Below are 25,246 nucleotides of genomic sequence, written 5' to 3'. Positions count from 1 at the left end.
TTCTATTATGCGTTTAAACAAATGCTACTATCATGCGTTTCAACAAACGCTTCTATTGTGCGTTTAAACGAACGCAAATGATGTGTAAAGCACGATAAACGATGCACGAACGCTAAAATGGAAATCGTGAACGTTTCAAGGAGTGTACCAGTAACAGAGGTTTATTGAAAATTTGTACTGCCTGATACCTTGAAATATATATCTTTTTTAAATTGTTCCACTATTTCTTAATACAGTGCTTTTGCAAATCACAATTATTTTTTTCAGCATGCAAAGTTTTAATTGACTACTTCATAATTATTCTAATATTCAATTAAATCGCAGTTTTTAGTGGAGTCCGAGTTGCTCATTTATTTTTGTTACTTTGTATGTATGATTTTAGTTACTTTATGTTCTTTGTTGTGTATATCTGTTTTCCATGTCTGGTCTTTGTCCCTGGATTACATTCTTTTGATTACCGCTATAACCTTGGTTCCCTTGATTACTCTTTCATGTGTTTTCTACCAGTTTCAGAATATATCTATTTTAAACTGTCTAACTTTAAGTCCACTTACCTTTGCAGGTAAACAAAATACACTTTGTTCAGAGACCATCTTCTCTGTAAATTCAACATCATCCTTTATACCAGGAAACTTCTCAATATCAATGCCAACCTGTTTTGAAAAAAACTTAAACTATTCAAAATCCATTTTCATCAGAAGTGGGAAAATATGTTTAAAAGGTGTTACAGCCAATAATTAGTTTTTTACTTCCAATGAGTGCTAAGCTTACCTCATTACTGAAATTAATCAAGAAATGAACAACAACAATCTCTTTTTGTATCTATGAATCTAATTAACTAAATTAAGTACACACCAAACTCTTCACTTCTCTGCAAGTGAATGAAGTTATTAACGACAAGAACATAATCAGAAACAAATTCATGTTACCTACGACCAGAAAAAAAGTTCGCAAAAATCCTATAATTCCTGTTAAATTTGTAGAATCAAAATGGCAGCAGCACAATATGATCAACTACATATGATGACTAACAATCCTACAAAATTTGAACAAAATCAGTTAAGCAGTTCTCAAGGTCTTGTGTCCACAATGTCAAGTGTGAAGGACGCACATACAGATGAACAACAGTATTTCTTTGTTCCTTTCAACATTGTGGTGGGGGACAAAAATGATAAGCTGAGCACAGCTTCATAAAACTCAAGAGACCAAAACCCTGAAATGTTGGATAAATATGGACACAACATTCGAACTTAATTTAGCTCTTATTTCATTTGTGATACTCAATACAAATATGAGCACGATTAAAGTAGTCATAGCTAATTTGGCCATAGAGTTGAAGAAACTGCTAATATCAGAGCCCTTTTGGCCCTTCATTTCTATACCCTTTAAATCTACCAAATAAATTCTTCCTGTAGAATTGAACCTATTAGTACTTCATACAGTTCCAAGAACTTTAAATAAAATCATTGCCAGAAAACCAGAATGTGTTGGCTTTTGGTACATGGCAAAAACCTCCAAAATTTTGATTGCTCCTTGTGACACAACTGCATTTAAGCCCATATACATAAGTTATACAGTTTTGGTACCTTGTAACAACGAACAAGTAAGGATATGATAGTAAACAGAAAAAATATAAAAAGCCTTTCTTTTGGTACCTTGTAATCCTATTCCTAACAAGTAAGGATATAATGATAAACCGAAAAAAGATATCAAAAGCCTTCCTTTCGGTACATTGTAACCCTATTCCTAACAAGTAAGGATATAATAATAAACCAAAAAAAAAGCCTTCCTTTTGTGGTAGAAAAACTTGTAGTTCATTACATCAAACAGACCCATGCATTTTAATTTATACTATTGTTTTTGGCCCTTTTCATTTCCTAATACCAATCTTCCCTTGTTCTAAAATTTTATCTCGTATTCTAGTCATCACACAAATACCGTGTGATTATGGATGACAATAACAGTGCTATCTCATTATAAGATCACAATTTTTTTGTTGTTGGATAAAAACTGCAAAATACATACCATCATATACATAGCTCCCTGCGGTTTGATAGGTTTAAGTCCAGGGATATCCACCAACAGTTTATAGAATAGTTTGGCATTGTCCTCTATATACTCTAGAGTCTCTGTAAAGAAGCTCTGAGGTGTGTTTGTCAGTATGTCCTTTAGGGCTGATTGGACCAGGGAGTTTGGACCCAATATTCTCTGGGACAGAGACACTAAGCCTTTCTTGACCTGTAAATTAAGTAAGACATCCTAGAGCTGAATTTTCAGAATGTGAGTACAGTGGACCACTTTCACTTATATTTTAAATGTCCTGTTTAATGACCTTGTTATTCCAATGTTATTAAAGTAACAAAAAATAATCACATAAACATTACAGTAATGGTTTAATATGTTGGTTATTTCTAATATGAGTTTTCATTTTCATAAAAATCATTATTGTATGAAAAATTGAAAAAGAAAGGAATGTTTTCTTTTCTCAAAAAGTATATTCTTAACAAGAAAATATAAGGACATTATAAAAATAAATTGTACATTATATATTTTGTGCAAGCATGTAATGCGTCTGCACAGGTATGTATTATAATGACGTTCCTCAAAGATTGTACAGGTATGTATTGTGTTGCAATTAGGTACCTAACAAACATCTCTACAGGTAAGTATTGCAATGATGAATCTAAGAGACTTTACAGCTAAATATTGCAATGACGTACCTCAGAGATTGTACAGGTGTGTAATGTGACGGTGTACCTCAGAGACTGTACAGGCGTGTATTGTAATGCAATAAGGTACTTCAGAATCATCTGTACAGATATGTATTGCAATGACATACCTCAGAGACTGTACATGTATGTACATTTGTAATACAATGACGTACCTCAGAAGTTGTACAGTAAGGTACTGATATCCTATGCGATACTACAGAAGCATCTGTACAAGTATGTATTGCAATGATGTACCTCAGAGACTGTACAGGTATGTATTGCAATGATGTACCTCAGAGACTGTACAGGTATGTATTGTAATAACATATCTCAGAGACTGTACAGGTATGTATTGCAATGATGTACTTCATAGAAAGCATTTAAATATCTATGTTCAAAAGTAAGTACTTCAGAGGCATTATCTACATAAAAATAGGATATTGTGGAGAAATCAGCTGAACTTACCTCAGAGAAAGCTTCAGAACGGTTATGGACAACAATCCACCCCAACCTCCATCCTGGGACCAAAAATCTGATGAAAAAAGATTAATTTAGTAATTATAACATTTATCTTATGAGTTCAAAATAAAGAAAAATGAAAAAAATGAATGAATGTTCAAAGTGCATCCCCAAATGTCTTCTCATGTTAGTGCTTATTTGTTCTCCAAGATTTACTTGTGGAAACAGCTGACAGTGTATTTCTCACTAGAAGCTAAATGTAAATTATACTGTTTTATATCAAGAGTAATGCCCACATGTCTAAATATCTTCCTGTTTTGACAAACGCCAGAATGGTCACAATGACAGGGGTTATTAAAAACAGGACCATTCACTCGCAAACCTGATGTAGAAGTCCTTTTAACTTTTGTTTTTTAGTGAAATTCTGATTTAACACATTGATTAATTCTGGAAAAAAAAACTGTGTTCAAGCCTTTTAATTCCAATCTGAAACCATCTGATCTGTTTTTATCTTTTTTCTTTGAGACTTTTATTCAATGAAACTGATAAAACATATTCTTATTTGACCTTTGGACCTTCTCACCTTGAAACAAACTTAATTACCAGCTTCACAAATAAACAATCACTCTTCTAAAGAAACACAGACATAATACATTCTGCCAACCAGTTATTATAGCAATAATAGAATTATCATCAATGTAACTGAATACTTAGATTAATATATGGCCTTTTTAATATTGCCCTTGTTTTCAGCTGAAGATCTTGATTTTGGCCCCGAGGTTTGTAGCACAAAGGACAATATCAATTGAGGGATGATAACAAAGAAAATATTAAAAAGGCCCTGTATCAATCAGTTTATCATATATTTTAATACTAGTAATAAATTGTTGATAAAAAAGAAAGAAAAAAAAAATCATAAAGGAATAGTGGATAAAATGTGTGGTCTATTCTGTTGATTTTTTATGTTATTGTTGCATTCAAGTTTTCTCCATGCTAATAGCAGCACCCTTCGCCATTAAATCCGCAGATGATTGCTTATCAGCAATTGATTTTCCAATGTTCTTACTGCCTGGTATTTTTAATCCTGTGCTACTGCAGGAACACAAAAATAAAATCCCTAATTTCAACTGACAAACTTTCATCATAATGACTGTGACATTGCCATTTGACATGATGACATTTCGAACAGTTGTGCAGATGTGACATCAGTAAAGCTCACGAGAGGTCTGATAATATGATATTACCTTAGGGGCAGATAACATACAGAAAACAACGTTTTTATTACATATGCAAATTCAATTTTATTTCAATAAAATATGTGATAATATCTATTATCAACTCAAGCTTTATAATATTTGGACTCTTTAAATAAAATGCCTTGCAAAGAGAAGCTTGATACATCAGCAGAGATTAATATAACCTTAAACTCTTTGGACAATTTGAAAGCTTGATACAGCTTTGAATTTGGCTGGTGATCAAATTTCAACACAGCACTTCAGTTTCTGAAAAAATTAAAATTTGGAAAGAACTTTAAAAAATACAATTAGACATATGAATAACGATTAATACAAAGTTCATGAATTTTTTGGCTCTAAATCCTAAACAGCTAGGAACCCCCTAAAATCACTTAAAATTGTTCTTTTGTCACATGGAAGATTGTAAAACGTTTTCATAAAGTTCCATAAACTGAAAGTCAAGCTATTTTCCAGAACGCAGAAAATGCTTCTTAGCCCTTTTCAGCACCTACTGACCATTGTGTTAAGGAACTTTGTGGTACATTTGATAAAGATCTATACTTATAGTTAAGTTATTTTATTTTGAACAAGCATTTTTTTAACCCCAATTCCTAGATCTATTACCCCCAAATCCAATACCAATCTTCCTTTTGAAGTATGGAACTTGGTTGTATTTTTATTCAAGGTCCACTAACTAAATAAAGTTAATGCATGAAAACCAAATTTCTAAGGACAGTAACAACAACACTATACAATTGCAAAAAAAATACTGTAATCATTGATAACAAGGTATTATTTGAATTTGCAATTACATCTTGAATTTAGAAAAAAACATTAATAAGATAGTTGGTAAAACTTACCCACACTAAGGGTGTTCGTCACTGTATACCAGAAGGAAAGAAAAACTAACTTCTTTAGTCATGATGACATGATTAACTCCATTTGTGGGTGTGATTTATATGAAATAATTCTTAATTGTTTTCTTTAATCAAAATATTTTCTAATTCAGATTATACCTTGTTTTCATTAAAAAGAATGAATATGAAGAGACATTTATGATTCCAAGTAAAATTTCTTCACAATATTAGTTTTGCTGTTTGTATGACATAGATTATGCTTAGAATCACACAAACTTTCTTACAGGAGTATGATATGGTCAATGCATAGGACTGGTTACCTTAAACATAGGTCAATACTACCCATATTAACATCTTTGATCTGGTTCGTTAAAGGATTGGTCACATGACCTTTTCCCATTTTTGTGTCAACTATTGATAATTAAGTCACATGGTGTGGTCTATCTTTGGCAAGAAACTCCCACGGAAATTAGCTAGAGGGAATTACATGTTTCTAATCATATATAATATAGCCATACAATGTGTGACACTATATTTGAAAAGTTAAATAATCCTTTGGCAAGCACTCTGGTTATCCTTTATCTTTTCTTGTAGACTAACTACAAACACCAAAAAGGGCAGTATAAAATAGTATATTATCTTCCAAGTTTTTAAATTTATCAGACAAAGAATAGATTAAATCTTACCTTTTAGTAAGACCACTGCAGGATAGAACTGGTACTGTTTTAGAAACAGATGCTATGGAATGGTACTTGAAGTCAGAGAAGACCTGTAAATTTTAAATATAAATTAAAGATAGCAGACAGAGCCTAAACATTAGGCCAGTATAGAAATGATTATAAGTATTGTTTAAATTGGTACATGTACTGGCTATCATTACGCACAAAAATAACAACAAAAAATATGTCACCACTGTTCTAAAGTATAAAATATGTCACCACTGTTCTAAATTATAAAACTGTTAATTCAAGAATAATCATTTATCCAGAAAATGTTGCATTATAACAAACAGTCATTTTTTCTTGTTGACATTTCAAGAAGTAGATTAAAATCAACAGAAAAAATGAAATTATAAATGAATTCCTATATTTATAAAATGAAAGAAAACAATAGCTGAATCATGTTACTTTCTCCCACAGCACTTGCAGCAAACTTAGTTGAGTCTACTTCAACTTGTAAAGAACCAGCCACCTATTGGCATCATAATATTGTTAGGTTTTTGAAGCATATAATTATTCCACGTTTTTATCACAAATTCATTAATTTAATCTTTCTGTATAGACAGGGTTTGCTTCAAGAACTTCACTCCCAGTTATTAGTACTTTTCATCAGGTCAAGCCCATACCCTTAAAGTTTACAGACCATCTGTAAGCTTTATGTTTCTTGTAAAGATTCAGATTAAAGTTTCGCTAACATTATTCTAACATTTTGCATTTATCATTTAAAGTAATAAATCATGTGATTTGTTATAAAAAAGAGAAATGCACTAAAATTTTGTATTTGTGATTATATGCATGCACTTTTAATCAAATAAATCACTGTAACATTCCAAGATTAACTTTCATTGCAATTGCAATTCATTATTGAATTATCTCATTATTCCTAGGGAAGGAAAAAATACAGGCTTTCAAATTTGTATCATACTACAAGAATTAAGGAGGTAGACCTGTGGTCAGGGACATAACTCTTACCTCCTTGATTAATTCGACACCAATTGTTATTCGATTTAAAATATTTTGATTTCTTATCAGAATAGATCCATAGAATTACAAAAGAATTTCCTACTTTAGATAGGTTGGACATGTAGTGTATCATTAAAAAAAACCAAACAGTTTTGCTCACTAAAATAATTAATTTAAAACTACCTAATATTTCATCCTTAGTTTTCATTCAAGAACATTCTATATATAAAATTATATAAATCATCCAGTCACTTCTAATGGTTTTAATGTCTCTTTTATATGTTAAAATTCTGCAAAAATACGTGATTAACTTACATAATAGAATTATTTCAATGCCAAATTGCACCCTTTGGACATTTTCAGAAAATGAGAACGTTTTATAACCCCCACAACCCAGGTGAGAACATGTATTAAAATGTGAATCTTGACATGTTTATAAGATGTATACCTGTAGAAAGGAAAATGTTACAATTAATTAAACACAAAACATTTTTTATGAGAACAGTGCTTCCTTAAGTAAAATAATGATACATGACCAAAACAAAAAACAAAAAAAACAATAAAAAACAAAACAAAACAAAAAAAAAAACAAAAAAAAACAAAAAAAAACCAAAAAACAAAAAACAAAAAAAAAAAAAAAAAAAAAAAAAAAAAAAAAAAACAACAACAAAACAAAAAAATATTCCTCTGTACTTTTAATGTTAGATATTACTTCCAGAGGCTCTCAAAAACCTGCATCGCTGAACTGGTTCATGTTTTGCTTTTCAAGGGCAACAACTCTAACAAGGAGTTGTCCTACAGATCTTTTCATCAACTAATTTTTTTTCTTTCTTTTATTTGTTTTCAAGATGTATGCTTAAAACTCCTAAAAGCATTTTTTTAACTTTCAAGGGCAATAACTCTTAAAAGGAAACATCCTACAACTTTCATTTGTAGGCTTTTATTAGTCTTATTGTAAAGATCATTTCATCAATTGGAAGTTATTTTTTTATCTACCATAAATTTCAAGATAATGGCTTAAAAACTGCAAAAACATCATTTTTTGCCTTTCAAGGGCAATAACTCTAACAAGAAGTACATCTTTAACCCAATGGAGACCTTTGTAGAGCTCTTCAAGCTGAGGAAGAAAGTCATTTGCTTGTTTAAGAAATGTTAAGATTAATATGTGTGGGTATATCTCACCCTTTGTTTTAACGGTACTATTCTACAAAAGCATGGAAAGCTTGATACTCACTCAATAAGTTAACTAAACCATTGAATAGGCTCATTTGTAAGGGATATTGTTATAAAATCATTAAGGATAGCATTTCTTTGGTATCAACATTGATTTGCTCAAAGGATCTTTACATAGAAATTAAAACACCATATTTAAAAGCTGTTTTTAGCATGACGTTGGTTGAGTCCTTACTGTATGACTTGAGATGTACCACGATTCTCAACCCCCAATGTGAAGAACTGGGACTGATTTAATATAGAATGGGAATATCACTTTTTGTAGATTTAAACTGGTCTGGACCTGGCATGTCAGTTAACTGCTAATGTGCCAGGGTGCATTTCTTGCATTTTATAACTTTATATTTCACTTTGCTATGTGAACAGTACATTTGTATTTATAAAAATATCATATAGACAATAAAATAAATTTAAGAATTATATTTCATTATCGTTAGAGCAGGTGAATACCTTTTACTGTGTATTGATATTTGACTTTGATCCTCAGGTAATGATCTGCTGATCAATTATATTGCTGTAGTCGACAGGTAATTTTGGAAGCTTTCAGGTGTGGCAGTTTAATTGTAGATGAGTTATTGGAGGTGTGTTTGGTTTTGGAGTTCTGATTGGTTTAGAGGTCTGAGCATTTTTCCATTGTTACTGTCCCAGAGTTTTCCCCCTTTATTTTCTTTTTCTGGTTAGAGTTGAGTTTTTGTCTTTGGAGTAGTGAGACATATTGGTATATTGTACAAGTGTATGAATATTTGATTTGGGATTTCTGAGATTGATTTTGAGGCAGCTATTAATTACTTTTATCTTTTCTTTACTTTCATTTCTTTATTATCGAGTGTTTGTATGTGAGATTAGTATTTTCGAGTATTTTGAAGAAATAGTAGATCAGTAATTATTTTGATAGCAATCATATTTTCAATTTAATCTTATATTTTGAGCTAGTACGTTTTGATATTTAGTTTGTTTATTTAGCATATTGAGTCTACTCTGCATTTCAGTGTTGTCAAAATGATTCGCCATTTTGAATAAGATCATTATTTTTTCATAATGCAAAATATTTTTGACAAACAAAGTTTAGTGGTTATTTTGTAGCATAATTGTTAACCAGATGTACCAATTCAATTAACCAGATATACCAATTCAATTAACCAGATGTATCAATTCAATTAACCAGATGTACCAAGATACATTAACCAGATGTATCAATTCAAAAAGACCAATGTAAAATTCATTTTAACTGCCTTTGCAAATGATTTCTACTATTGCTGGACTTTCTACTCAGGTCAGGTATACATTTTTCATTAATTTGATAACCTTCTCACATGTGATGGAAAGAAACGGTGTAATAAGCTTTGAAAGGGATTTTTTAAAAATAATTCTGCCAATGTCGAAGTATGCTGAAAATTGCGGTTTGCAATACAGCACTCAGAAGTAAGAGGTGTGAGTATTGAGGAATGGAATGTTGAAAGAGTAGGATTCCGGATGTTTTGTTTTTGTTAGTGCAGAAAAACAAATGAAGTCGTTCTGTGAAATTCTTTTGTTGTAAGATACCTACATTTCACTTGTATTTTCAATGTGGAGCCTAAGCACTCATTTCAGTGTATGTTTTTCTCAATATAATTGAATAAAGGATATAGTTTGTTGTCAAGAGGTCATTCTTTCCTAATTTGTACACTTACAAAATGTTCGTATATTTCATCAGCAATAACTGGTAGTCTGTTTCTCTCTAAGACCTCCAGTATATCTTCTATATGTTGCCTGCTATAGACAGAACCACAGGGATTGGAAGGACTATTTACAATCACAGCAGCTGTTTTATCATCAATCTGAGATTCTAAATGCTTCAAATCTATCTCCCAAGATAAGTTAGGCTAAAAAAAATACTGGCATATGCACAATATTTAAATTCTCTTGTAAAGTTTAAAAACAACTAAGTTTAGTCGCTTGCTTTTCTAATTGAAGTGGATGAACTTAAAGAAAAGTGTCAGGTTATATGGCAAAAAAAATTCTGGATGGATTCATTTGTGAACAACTTTAATTACGTACATGAGTTTGTGTCTCTATATTTCTGTGTACATTGACTAGTGTATGTTATAGAAATTACTGATTTGTCAAGTCAAGCTTTATAAGGTGTCTGTACAACTCCCAAATAGATTCAACAGCTCTTTTAAAATTGTAATTTCAGAGTAATGGTATGAGAAGTACAAAAATATGCATAAAACACCTTACATACCAAGAGTTCATAGTGTTTGACTTTGATACCAAGAGATTCTGCCAGAGTCTTATAAATAGAAAATCCAGGTTTTGGGATAAGTATATTCTGTCCTCGACTGGCTAATACTGAAATGCACATGTCTAAGGCACTGCAACATCCATTTGTCAGTATTACATCCTAAAGTATATGTGGTAATCAGAAAATGAAAATAGAAATGGTTGTACACATGTTTTGGATAAACCAAAATTATTGGTTCTTCTCTACTATGTTACTCTGTGAAAGTTTCAACTAGGTAAGGAAATAATACTAAAATACTTGTTACAATTATACATAAATTCACCTATATATAATGAGATTGTCAACATGTTTACTCCTATACATGATTATGTAGAGTGGACCATCAACAAAAAACTCATTCATCAATCTTGATACTTGCCTTTTGAAAAAACATCAAAAACAAAACAAACCAAATATTAGTACAAACTGTACATTCTGTAAAAATACAAACGTGAGATGATAAGAATGTAATGTCTATACATTCATTTAAGTCTCTACACAGGGTCTTATGATCAAGATTCAGTCCAACAAAATCACCTACAGGAGACTGATTAGTTGAGTATCATATTGGTATTTGATACTCAGATAAAATGATTTGTAGGGTACAGCCTGATGCCACAACAGAGTGGGTGCAAGTATAGACACACCAATTAAGCCTGATACAGCTGTATGTTTGGAGTTAACAAAATGTTTAATACAGGATATGAATTAGACCAGAAATTTGTAAAAATTGATGGAGTAGTTTCTAGGTAGTTCTAGGTTATTCAGCCCTCAAAATGAATTTGAACCAACACAATGACACTGCTTCCCCTGAATGAATAAATTTACAACAATGAAAGTTCAATGAAGAAAAGAAAGTTACTTAGTTCAGATGTGGTTTTATGGAGCAAACCAAAAATGTTGAAATTGCTAAAATAGGAAGTAAACGTACGGTAAAAAAAAGAACTGTATGCCGGATTTGAAAATGTGGATTTCCTCTTTAAATTAGATCAAGTCTGTAAGTTACAGTGGATACTGTACTTACATTAGCAGTAACTGGTGCACTGGGTACAGATGTATAGTCAGCTACAGCCTTTCTGGATTCTTCATACCCTGAAATAATTACTTGACATGTCAGAAAAAGGTTGGAGTAAGGCCCCTAGATATACAGAAAGAAAGAAAGGTTCAGCCAACCAAATGCTATTAAAACTATGATGCATGTAGATAAACAGTAGTGATAAATTGATGTCACGACCCTTGTCAACTTTTTATGTGCAAGCAATTACTTAGATGTACTTTGTTAATTTTACATGTAAATAATGGCATATACATTTCTAGATAACATTTTATAAGTATATTTACTTTGATGAACAACAAAAGGAATGTTAACCTTTGAACTTATTCACAAAATTTCAGCCATATTTAATTTGTTTGTTCATATCTAACCAATGTTGATTCGGTCAACAAAGGAAGTTAATAAAACCAAGGATGTTCTAGATTTATTTCTTAAATGATTGAAACATTTCAATATAAATGTGTTGCTTCAAAGCACTGAGACCATAACTGAGCACTTTTTGATTAGTGGTAGATATATTTGAGTTCCCAGGAAAAAAAATACACATATATAAAAAAACAAGAGATATAGGGTGAAATGATTTGATATTTTGACTGACAATTAAGCTACGACAAATCAAAAGTAGAAACAGATTTCCTAGAAAGCTTGAATCAACAAGACTAAAGGTACTGTTTGAAAGCAGACTTTTATGAAGGGGCACAACCTTACCTATAAAGCGGCACAACCTTACCTATAGAGGGACACAACCTTACCTATAGAGGGACACAATCTTACCTATAAAGAGGCACAACCTTCCCTATAAAGGGGCACAACCTTACCAATAGAGGGACTGTATCCGTTATATTTGTGAGATTTAATTTTATCAATAATTGCATCATCCATTTCTTCTGGACATAGGAGGTTACCAAATACTGTTGGATCACCTGTATTACAAAAATCAAAGACAGAAAGATTTAAAAAAAAAATATGGCCGCAAGTGATAAATAGTTTACCAATGCTTTTTTTGTATGGTTAAGAAATGCAATACTAAAATGTAAACAATCCAGTTTTTACATGTATGTTGAATATTTCACAAAATAACTTTGTAAACGATACCCAGCATTCAACCTTAATTTCATATTCCTATCCATTCCATGTTTTGAGCAACCGTACATAGAAAGAGTAATCATGCGAACCAAGGTTATAGCAGTAATCAAAAGAATGTAATCCAGGGACAAAGACCAGACATGGAAAACAGACATACGCAACAAAGAACATAAAGTAACTAAAATCATACATACAAAGTAACAAAAGCAAATGAGCTCGGACTACACTAAAAACTGGGAGCATGGTCCAGGTGCACCGGTAGGGTAAGCTTCCTCTCCTTTTCTAGAAACACCCGCCGAGTTGCTCATAAAAAGTCAAGTCCGGGGAAGACAAACAAGGAAAGGATAACTATGACCCGTTGAATAAATCAGTTTTCATGGTACAGATGGATACACCATAACGATCCACTAGTTCATGGTGACGACCATAAAACTTCTGTAGTGATGACTTCAATCTTGTAGCAACATAACCCTGTTCCAGAAGCCTATTTGTTGGAGTTCTAGCGCGATACAAAAAGTCTGCGTAGTTTCGGCAAGCTCTGGCATAACGTATGAGTTGTGATATGAACACTCCATACGCAGGTGCTGAAGGGATGTTGCCACAGATGAATGGAAAGTGGACAATTCTGAATGAAAAGTCATCAAGTTTGTCGTAAAGTTTGATCAATAGTTTTCCTTTACCATCGATTTCTAAGTGTAGGACAAGATATGAGGCTGACTTCACAGTGTCTGTAGTATCCTTTATCTCAAGTTCTTTTGGGTAGATGCGATGTATCAAATCCCCGAAATTAGGATTGTTTAAAGATAATACGTCATCTATATAGCGGAAACTGAGATTGAATGATCTAGCCAAACGATATTCTTTCTTTCTGATCAGATCAGCTATAAAGTCAGCTTCATAAGAGTGAAGGAATAGGTTAGCAAGTAAAGGAGCACAATTTGTTCCCATTGGAATGCCGACCGTTTGTTGAAAAAAACGTCCACCACACTGGACAAATATGTTGTAGATTAAAAATTCCAGCATTTTGTAAACATCTTCCTCTGTATATTTGAAAGGTGATTTGGAATTATTTCTTACAAAGTATGAGGAATCTCTTCCAAGAACTATATATTTGTATCTAGGTGTACCATCTTTTTTGGAAAAAACAACGATGTATAATGTTTTTAAGTCGGGATTTTAACTGAGTATGGGGAATAGAAGTATACAGTGTTGAAAAGTCATAGGTTTTAATGCTATGATATTCTGATAATAGTCTTGAACTGATTGTCCCCAAAAGATCTTTCGAATTTTTCAGGATCCAGATTGAATTAATGCCACTACGGGAGTAACAAGTGTTGTGGTAGGACTGCAGACCCTCTTTGACAGTTGTGAGTATAGAAGTTAAAAGTTTTGAAAGAGGTTTGGTGGTACATTTTGCAGATCCAGCTATGAAACGTTGTTTGTATGGATTCTTGTGGAGTTTAGGAATCCAGTACATATACAGTAAATCACAATCATCGTCCTTGGTAGAGAGACCAAAAGCCGATAGCACAGATTTATGGTTTTCGTCAATCTCTTCTTTGGAGAGTGTGGTAGCAGTATAGGTCTTAACACTGCTATTATTTTCTACATCCACCTCTGATAATAAACATTGGATGTAAAACGTTTTGCAGACAAAAACAATGTTGTTTTGGGCTTTATCTGCTGGTACGACAACATATTTGTCATGTATAGTAGACAATGTTTTTGCTACATCGGGGTCTTTGAAAACTGATGTAGCCTTGGCACTCATTGACCTACTTAAAACTTTCATTCGTTTCAAAATTAAAAACTTCACGGCCTTTAACCACTCTGACATAGAATCAATTCCATAGTCCTCGACGGCATCCATAAGAACTTTAGAGTTATAATTCCAATTTATGGAGCGTGGTTCACGGTAATTGGGACCTTTAGAAAGGATATTACGCAGAGATTCGTTTCCGATGATGGTTAAATCTCCCGTAACGACGTGACCAGAAGGACCATATTTGAATGGAGAGGTTTTGCAAGAATAGTCAGGTGGTTTAGCCTTGAAGTCCTCAATCTCGAGGTTCTGCAATAGCCTTTTATAATTGAAAAGTTTTTATGCAATGGGTGAAGTAAAGGAATATGAAATAATTGGTATGGATTTATCTTTGAAATATGGGGGAATGTTGTTGGTAACGTTTTTGTGATGGATGATGCTAGCCAAATTAATTGCATCTATACCTTTGTTGACAAACGGTAGTGGAAGAAATGATCGTTTTTCTTCATCTTGACTTTTCACACAAATGGTTTAAAGAGTCTGTGGAAACCAATATCCAAAATGATGGCATGTATAATGATGAAGTAGGGTCAGAAACAGGAGTGTCAAGACTTGCTTTGTAAAGGTAGTGTAGTAGAGTGAGAGGTATACAAAAAAGTTTGGTTCTAATGTGATGAAGTCAAAGAGGTTTTTGTATGAAAGAAAGGAGACCATCTATGGAGACGTCATGTAACTTAGGTGACGTATAGTGGCGATGGCCATGACTCCTTTCCCGTCTTGGATTTTTGTCAAATAAATTCATCACATTTATGCTATTGTTATATCGGCTTGAAAGGTTTCCTACACCTTTGATGTTGTCATTGCAACCATAAGATATTGCAGTACCTAGTCTGCGTATCCAGTACTCCTCTCTTTCCCTACATTAGTTTTTACTTAGAACGAGACTGTTCGTAGGATGGTATTTTTTTTTCTAAAATACGAACTTTCATGGAGAGGATTGAATGATCATGTTGATTAAAGTGTTGATAAACTGTCGGAAATTTGGTGGTGTTAATTCCCGAACGATGACCGCACACTCTTTTGTTTAATCGTTCTTGCGTTTCTCCGACATATACTAAACCACATAAGTTGCATTCTAATCCATATATTAAGTTTGCTGATTTGCAACTTAAGTCATCGTGACTTCTTGTATGGAAGGTTTTGTTTGTAAGGGAACTGGCGAAGTAAGGGTCGGTTATAAGGATATTGCATGTTTTGCAATTTTTAATACCACATTTTGATATGGTACAATGTGGTTCGTCATCGTTGTAGTCAAATATATCATTTAAAGTGATGGAAGATGGTTTGATAATTTTGAAATAGTCAGAATTGTTGTACTGGAATAGATGAAGTAAGGTTCTCTAAACTAACTTGTGTTGAAGTGATTAAAACTTGACTATCTTCAATAAACATTGAGAAACTTAGTCTGCTTAAAGGTAAATGTCACAAATTGATCTGACAAAGGAGTTAACTACAGAAGGATTCGCATCTCGTAATTTATTGCAATATCTCACGTGGCAAGATTTCGGTATACTTGCCACAGCTACTTGCTGCCTATACTGCTATTGAAGTCAAAATTAGGTCATATAAAACATTGATATCACAAAAGCAGGGAAAGCTACAGCTATAAACATCCTTATATAAACACTCAGACCATTTTTTGTCTATCAAAAACAAATTTTAAGATGATCGTTCCGGTTTTGAAGAAGGAGTTTGAATTTCAATTTTGGAGGGAATACCTTTCTCGGGGACGTGACTCCAGCCGCCATTTTTAATATCAACAGTTGGTCAAATAAAAACGTTGATATCACGAAAGAATAGGCGGCAACAGCTATAAAATTTGTTATATACAGCCTCAGACTATTTTTTTCAACCATATGGGTCAGAACACCTACATTTATCAATAAAAAAGTCTTTGTCATTAGACAACTTCTGTAATTTAATGGAGAAATTATTTGATACTTTAATAGTTCTTGTTATTTTATATGGAAGTGAGGTATGGGGAGCGGCTACAAATTACAAAGACTCAGACTCATATAACCATTTACACCTAAAATTTGTAAAAGAAATTCTCGGAGTTCACAGCAAGGCAACACATATCGCCTGTTTATCTTAACTAAATAGGATACCTTTACACCTCCGAGTTAAATTAAATATTCTGAAGTTTTTAGTTACATACTTAACTCTCCCAATTCCCTGGTTCATAATATTTTTAACAAAGTTAACGAAAGTAGTTTATGGATGTCTCACATCAAAAATATGTTGAATGATTTAGGATCACTGTTGCATCTTGATCAAATTATTGTTCATATTAATATATCATATTACTTTTATTTGCCCTTTATTTTGTATTGCATAATGCCATAACCATTTAATGTAAATGTGTTTGTGCTAATTATCGTAATGAAATGTTGAAGTGATGGAAATCGTCCGCCATTAACAGGGCAAACTCAGCATCAATGAAATGCATCATGGGTAATCTTGCTGTATATCGCCCCACACAACATTTTTATTATCAGACTACGTAAACTTGCGCGAGATTCCAATCCTTGATATATAAAAGCTGGAACTGTCCATCAAAATAGATTTTTATTGACGTTAAATGTAGAAAGCAATGCCATAACATTATACAACCGTAATTTTTATTTGGTTGTATAAAAAAAAAAACACAATATGAAACTTATAAATTTACTTTCTTTGATACACGAAACAGATATTAGGATTTTACATGTATATATATATATATATAAATAGCCATTGAACATGTAAATACTTCATAGACATAATTGTTACATGTAACTGGTTGTCAAACATTTATCTAATGTTTACCTAAGATCGTGATGCAATATATATATATATATATATATATATATATATATATACAAACGTCTCAGAATGTGACGACTCTATTCACTACACTGCTCCATCGGATCAAATTGATCCAGGGAAGATATGTAAACGTATAGAAAGGTCTGAAACATTCCCAACGATGTTAGAACTGTCAAATTTGCGATGCAAATTTTTGGTCGTTCCCTCCGCGGGACTCGAACTCGTACCGCTATGACATCTATGGCAACACAGCGCCCTAGACCACTCAGCCAGCTAGGCTGTACAAAAATATAGCTTTTGCTGGCCTGATCATTCCTCCTCGTAGGATTTATCAAGGGCTGTAACTTAGTACACGATGTATGGGGACAGTTCATTTAGATGTTATTGTGTAGGATAGAGGATCAAATTAATGATGCATGTCACAACAAATCAATATCATACGACGTCTCGGATTGTGACGACTCTACTCACTACACTGCTCCATCGGATCAAATTGATACAGGAAAGATATGTAAACGTATATCTATATATATATATATATATATATATAACGTCTCAGAATGTGACGACTCTATTCGCAACACTGCTCCATCGGATCAACTTGATACAGGGAAGATAACGTAAACTTATATCTGAAAAATTCCCAACGATGTTAGAACTGTCAAATTTGCGAAACAAATTTTTGGTCGTTCCCTCCGCGGGACTCGAACTCGTACTGCTGTGACATCTATGGCAACACCGCCTGCACTAAGTCCAGCGCCCTAGACTACTCGGCCAGCTAGGCTATATAAAAATATAGCTTTCGCTAGCCGGGTCATTCCTCCTCGTAGGATTAATCTAGGGCTGTAACTTAGTACACGATGTATGGTAGTACGGGACAGTTCATCTAGGTGTTATTATGTAGGATAGAGGATCAAATTAATGATGCATGTCACAACAAACCAATATTATACAACGCTTAATAAAGCTATATTTTTATATAGCCTAGCTGGCCGAGTGGTCTAGGCCGCTGGACTTAGTGCAGGCGGTGTTGCCATAGATGTCACAGCGGTACGAGTTCGAGTCCCGCGGAGGGAACGACCAAAAATTTGCTTCGCAAATTTGACAGTTCTAACATCGTTGGGAATTTTTCAGACCCTTCTATATATATATCTATATACATATTGGAATTTTGTTTGTGTTTATAAAAAATTGAGTAAAATTGAAATGTATTGCATTCTTTAAAGTATTTTATTATTTCATGGTGTACAAGCTGTAACTTTGTTCAGCTTAAACCAATAAATTGAAGCCAGTGTACATTTCTATCAGGGATTTTGTCATTTGATTTGTGCCATTAAATTAAGCTTACCTATAGATAAAGCAATCATCTGTTTCTTTGGATGTGGTGTAATCTTCATTCCATCAACTATATTCCTGATAGGATCGAATGCATTTTGTGCCATCTCAGATATTGGTACTGGATTCCAGTTCTTTAGACTTTTTACTGAAGATTTCATTTCTGTCTGTATAGTATTCTAAAGTAAAGAATAACAAAATCGTGAGTCTTCATGAACCATACACCTGAGGACTATGTCTACAATTTACCTGAACTTATATATATGTAACGCCTAAAAATGTCAGCTGACTAGCTGCCAAATATAGACCATTCAGTAACAAATGCATATATTCTAGTTGAACTTTTTTTCATATTCTGTTAGGTGAATGTCAAAGTATCAAATTATGCTATATGGTAAATTTGCCAGATTTGTTTCCAATGGTACTTTTTGAAAATAAATAAAATATGAAATTTGCGAAAAAGCACTTTTAAAACAGTATCCTACTTGCCAGATATAAAGTGGTGTTGAATGTTGATCCACCACTATGGCCAAATACAAAACTATAATACGTAAATACACATGATTTGCCTTTCAGGATAGTGTCCATTCCTCCTATGTAAATATTATGCAATAAACTACAAACACAACATTAGAATATCTACAGAGGAGGAAATAAGAAAAGACAAATTGTGTGCTAAGTCTGTGGTAATCCATCAAATTGTGTGCTAAGTCTGTGGTAATTCATTGTAATTGTGTGCTAAGCCTATGGCAATTCATCAAATTGTGTTCTAAGCCTGAAATAATCATCAAATTGTGTGCTAAGCCTGTGGTAATTCATCAAATTTTGAGCTAAGCCTGTGGTAATTTATTCTAATTGTGTGCTAAGCCTGTGGTAATTCATTCTAATTGTGTGCTAAGCCTGTGGTAATTCATTTTAATTTCAAATATCACAATATAAAGCATGAATTTATCGGTATAGAAAGCTAGAAAAAGAACTGTACGAACATGTACGAAAGAACTCAAGAATCATTATGTTTTGCAATACCCAACGAGAAAGGTTCAAAGGTAGAATTGAAAAAAAAAAAACAAAGATCAAGATAATATATTTTTTAATGATTTCTGTATTTTATTTGTGACATCTAAAACCACAGATACACAGATATGAGGACTTTCTATCATCATTTTTTCTTCATTAATTAATAGATAAGAAATAGAAGAGTCTTATACTCCTCTACCTCAAACCCATTTACATTAAACAACCACTCCCTTAAAGTGATACCACATAAAAGGGTTTCTTTTGTAAAGGTTACAGACCACCAATTCAACCAATGAGCATTTGGAACGTACGCAAAAATAGTCCTACGCAGAAATTACCCCTGTTCCTCATAGTGCTGTGAAAAAAGTTCTCATCTTATTTAAAAAATTTAGACAGTTTCTGAAAGGAAAAACATTTCTGTACATTTTATAGGTGCATTTTGCTTCTTGTGATGTGAAGCCTAATCTCCATAATGATTTTTAAATATACCCCTATCTTGTGAAAACACTGGGATTTCCCATGCTATTTATAGACCCTTCACTTCCGGTGACCAGTACTGCACTGCAAGTCTGCTAACCCCACATGCCATTCTGAGGATTGTGAGCTGCCACATGTAGAATCATGCTGATATATAGTCATCTGCAGGTTAAAGTTAAGGTAAAGTCCAGAGAAGCCATTGAATATTGTGAAATTAGCATAGAAGCCTATGGGAAGTTGTAAAGAAGTAAGTTCTTTGGATTGTCAAGTGGCCAATGTCATATAAAACAAAAAAATGTAAAACATAAATTTAATAAACAAAACAAACTAAAGTAAATTCAAGATAAATGACATCATGAAATGAATAAACATAAATGTAACTAAATATACACGCACAAGACAGAACTAAATATAATGGAATGAAATAAACACATAAACTAAATGATTCACAGTCTCAACACACCACCATTTTTTCTGCACACCTCCCGGTAAGGTCGAACGTTGCATGTACTGTAAAATTAACGAATGAAATGGGTTGTTTCCCTTGGACTTTTGTTAAAATTATAACTGGACGAAATATAGACTAATTTCACACACTTTTTGTAGATTTCTATATTGACGAAGAGAACACCAGATGATATATATTTCACTATAATGCTGTATTCAGTAAGCCATGACTGGTTAAACGAACATATCTAGCACGGACTTCTCGGTTACTTTACAAATTAATATAACGGACTTTGTGCTCCAAAAATAATAAATTCCTAGCTTTCCAACGGTTTTTTTTTAATCACCGACATTACTTCACCGACTCTAGGCGTTATTACACCATCTCGTTAACATCAGGTTGATAACCATTTTATCACCGACAGGTCGACGCTTCTAGCTATGTGCAAGACGCACACCAAAACCGGGTCTAAAAACCCCTGTAAATAGACATTGAACCCAAAAATTACTTACAACATCTATACCTTTGCATAATATGGCAATTTCTCGTACATTCTGGACCGCGAGCAAGAAATATCATCTCGACAGCAAAATAGACTATAATTTACCATATAAAATTAATTATTAACTTACCTGAGTATTGTAAACATTAGCCTAGGGATATCCATGTCCTGAATTGACAATTATAATTCCCCACTGCTACTTTACCAAACTCAATGCTTCACTCAATGACCATGTGCCGACTGATATAAAACTCACCTGTTAAATTTCTATACGTGTATAATCTCGTGATTTCACAAAAGGTCTACTTGATTCGATTTACCGGTGTTAGTGGTATTTAAAGCTAGGATAGTTTAAATAGTCCTGTATGGAAAAAATGTAAACGACAATTAACTGAAGTTTGTTACAGAAGTGGAATTAGTGGTTTTTAGCCTTAAGCTGAAGCCATGGCAAAATGAAAAGTTTCTTGAAATAGCTTTAAACTACTTGAAGATCTTGTTAACTTTGCCATGACAGGAATACACTACAAAAATCCTTCAAAATATGCATTTTTTTAAGTTATAGGTCCAAATTATGGAAAATTGGTCTTTTTGGCTGATTTTTATGTCCTATCTTGTAAAAAGTGTAGAAAATTTAGTAAAAATATCAAATATTAAACTTTGAGGGCTATATTTACCTAAATATGGTAGTAATAAGCACTTGAAATCAAGTTTTGTGTAGATTTGAGCAAAAATTAGGTTAGAAATGAGGAAAAACTCACTTTCATTACTGCGGTTAAGGCCATATAAGCATTCCCCTATGGCAACATGGAAAATCCATTATTGAGGACTTTTTTTGCTTTAGGTGCCCTTTACTGGTCATGTTTTAATGTGAAAACACTGTATTTACAAATTTAAAGCCAAATATATCACCTTTTGTGAAAATTTAAAGATTTAGGATTTTTGACATGTGATCAAGAAAAAGGGGGAGGCATGTCAGAAATAAATTTTAAAAAATAGACCAATTTCTCAGAAAATGATTACTTTTAGAACTATCTCTTCATTAATATTGTTAAAAAAACAAGTTGTGATTAATATTTTTTATTTGAAAAGTCAGAAAAAGTTCTTTGCAAATATTTAATGCATTTAAGTATGGTAGAATATTGTCACTTTTTTGCTGGCACAACTTGGTTACCCTATATTTAAAAATCAAATATTTAAAAAAGTGCTTGTCACATTTCACTGAAACTTTGCAAATGCATTCAGTATGTGTGTAGGAAGATACCTGTATAGTTATTTATTTTTTCTAAGACAAAAAGTGACCCTTTAGGTTACAGACAACCAATTCAACCAATGAGCATTTGGAACGTACGCAAAAATAGTCCTACGCAGAAATTACCCCTGTTCCTCATAGTGCTGTGAAAAAAGTTCTCATCTTATTTAAAAAATTTAGACAGTTTCTGAAAGGAAAAACATTTCTGTACATTTTATAGGTGCATTTTGCTTCTTGTGATGTGAAGCCTAATCTCCATAATGATTTTTAAATATACCCCTATCTTGTGAAAACACTGGGATTTCCCATGCTATTTATAGACCCTTCACTTCCGGTGACCAGTACTTCACTGCAAGTCTGCTAACCCCACATGCCATTCTGAGGATTGTGAGCTGCCATATGTAGAATCATGCTGATATATAGTCATCTGCAGGTTAAAGTTAAGGTAAAGTCCAGAGAAGCCATTGAATATTGTGAAATCAGCATAGAAGCCTATGGGAAGTGGAATTAGTGGTTTTTAGCCTAAATGATAGGTTTACAATATGATGCATTGTCCATAACAATAAGACTTTTATGGAGATAATTTTGAATCAATTTTTCATTAATCCATTTTTCAAATATTATTGAGTTCATCTCAGTGTGATAATCATGTCTGTTAGCCCTAATTTCCTTAAACACTGGTTCAAGAACACTTATTTACATCCTGCATGTGAGACAACAAAACCTTGCCCTTTGCCCATAGGCAATTTTCTATTTTTGTCAAATTCAATGTTTGGCCATTTGTAGGTTGCAGTGGGATTCATCTTAAACCAGGAGCAATTATGTGTTCTTTTGACGTAATTATGAAAAAATTAAAAGCTGCGCCTCTGTGAGATTCAGCTTTGAAATAGTTCAAAATGTGTAGAATAATTTCCCTATTTTCTTTTAATATACTATAGGGCTTTTTTCTATCCTTTCAAAAACATTTTTAAGTGAATCAAAAATGAAAAAAATGGCCACTAGGAACAATATCTTGAATTTTCACTAATTTTTTCTTCAAATTTGAATACAAAATAACAAAAAATGATAGAGTGACTACAAAACAAACATAACATAGTTTACTGGATTTCTTTTTTTGTTTGAATTCTTGATCTATGCGCACCGTGCTTAACAGAAAAGCGTTTCATCTCCCCGGAATTCTCTTATAGAAAGCATGGAAAGCAAGTGATGTCTTTAAGTGATCAGAGGTCATTGTTTCCTTATTATTGAAATCTTAACATATTTTATTTTATAATAATAAATTCTGGACAATGCAATATTTTTAAATACATGTTGTCATGATCTTAATTTTTCATATTTTCTTTTGCATAAATTTTTTTAAAGGAAATTAGAAGAAAAGATGGGCTCATATAAAGAAAACAAGTTTTGAGTCTGTAATTATCGATATTTAAAAAGTTATAAAGCTTTGTTGTGGTTTATTTTTATTTGCATCAGCTGAGGGTCACATTATCCAGTAATTTTTTTTTAACAATATTAACAATAAGCCTTATGGCAAACTCATTTAATAATTGAGATAAAATTTTGAAAATAAATCTCTGAGTGTCTGAATTTAGAATTCAAACAGACTTTAACAGAATTTAAAATTTCATTTAACATTAAAAGGTGGCAATGATATGTCCTTCTGAGAAGTCAGTTGGTCATAGAATGCACGCCTAACAGGTTGTAAACATTATATTACTGTCTCATGTGGGTATATCATGTGTAGTACAAATGTTTTTGTCAGTTATGTAAAATGTAATTACATAAGCCATATTGTACTATTGAAAGCATGTTAAATTAAGATCTTTAGTTTTTCATTGAAAAGAGTCACTGCCATCCATCTTATTTGTAATTCAGAAATTTAGAGGCAGTTGCTTTAAAGGTCATTTGCAGATTTGAGAAAGGGAGGTGGTCACGATCTTCTGTAGCTAGCGGACAATATTTACATAACCCTAAAGTCAAATTTCGTACCTTTGTATTGTGTTGTAATGATTTATAACAGTTTGTTCTTACAATACTGTGATAGTACTATTGTTCGTGGGGAACCAATTTTCGTGGTTTTCCTGGGTATGCCCCGTGCAGGTCCGGGTGTCAAAAGAATAGGCCTGCAGCAGCGCTAAGCTTGTCGTAAAAGGCGACTAAATAGTGCCCAGAAACCTAGCCGGCGGCTAGGCGCTCTGTCTACAGAGCAACTGGGATGTGTGCCCCAGGAGGTGGAATGGGGTACCCCTGGCGTGTTACATGCTGGGATTGTCAGGCTATAATATAGAAAACCTGATCGCAAACCATAGTGAGGTACCGTGTTGGGAAAGATGCTACGTTCCCCGCACGTTAAAGAACCGTGTTGTGGTATTCGATAGAAGTAGGGACCTCTGCGCTCCGCCACAGGAGGCTAAATTGCCCGACCCTACCCAACCCCCCTTTTTCTAGTGCCCTTGTGTCCCATCCCTTGTTTCATTTCATCATCATTCATGTTCATTTTATCCTGAATATAGCTGAAATATAGCTGCTCGGGCGTTAAACCCCAACAATCAATCAATCAATCAATCTGGGTATGCCAAACCACAAAATTTGGTTCCCAATGAGGAGGGAATTTCCACTGATGTGTATATCTACATGTAAAACCTTAAAACCATGAATTCATGAATCCACGAACTTGTGTTTTTTCCCTAATCCATGAAAATTGGTTCAAGTTCAAAGTTCAAGTTTCAATACAATCTTGCAAGTCGTTAACGAGGAGTTGTAGACAACACATTAGACCAGGTTTTGCTGAAAAATGCCAGCGCTCACTGTCCAAACATAAATTCCTGACAACATGCATATCCCAATATAATAATATAACACAAAATTAATTTTTATAACAATCCTGAAAGTTGTCAGGAGAAATTGCAGTCAACACATGAGACCAAGATTTGCTGAATAAGTGTTTAAGTTCAACAGCCATCATTTATACATCTTTTGTTCAACATAAATTCCCAACAGTATGTACA

At 33.1% G+C, this 25,246-nt stretch overlaps 1 protein-coding gene across 1 annotated transcript in view; it reads right to left on the bottom strand.

Moving 5' to 3' along the window:
• LOC148615711 (tyrosine aminotransferase-like) overlaps nt 1-25,246 on the bottom strand; it is a 34,383-nt gene that overhangs the window by 3,292 nt on the left and 5,845 nt on the right. Inside the window, exons 3-11 of the mRNA XM_088582226.1 lie at nt 18,559-18,724; nt 12,313-12,417; nt 11,465-11,532; nt 10,402-10,560; nt 9,848-10,039; nt 5,949-6,031; nt 3,177-3,243; nt 2,026-2,238; nt 555-653 (exon numbers count right to left, since the gene is read on the bottom strand). Of these exons, the coding sequence (XP_088438352.1) occupies nt 555-653; nt 2,026-2,238; nt 3,177-3,243; nt 5,949-6,031; nt 9,848-10,039; nt 10,402-10,560; nt 11,465-11,532; nt 12,313-12,417; nt 18,559-18,706 (1,134 nt within the window). The 5' untranslated portion in view covers nt 18,707-18,724. The remainder of the gene's footprint in view (nt 1-554; nt 654-2,025; nt 2,239-3,176; nt 3,244-5,948; nt 6,032-9,847; nt 10,040-10,401; nt 10,561-11,464; nt 11,533-12,312; nt 12,418-18,558; nt 18,725-25,246) is intronic.

This window comes from Perna viridis, chromosome 5 (genome assembly GCF_037379345.1).
Source record: "Perna viridis isolate PV_CMFRI_1.1 ecotype Kerala chromosome 5, ASM3737934v1, whole genome shotgun sequence".
Classification (NCBI taxonomy): Eukaryota; Metazoa; Mollusca; class Bivalvia; order Mytilida; family Mytilidae; genus Perna; species Perna viridis.
Note: the sequence above shows the minus strand (reverse complement) of the source record. Positions and strands in the feature narration are given on the sequence as shown.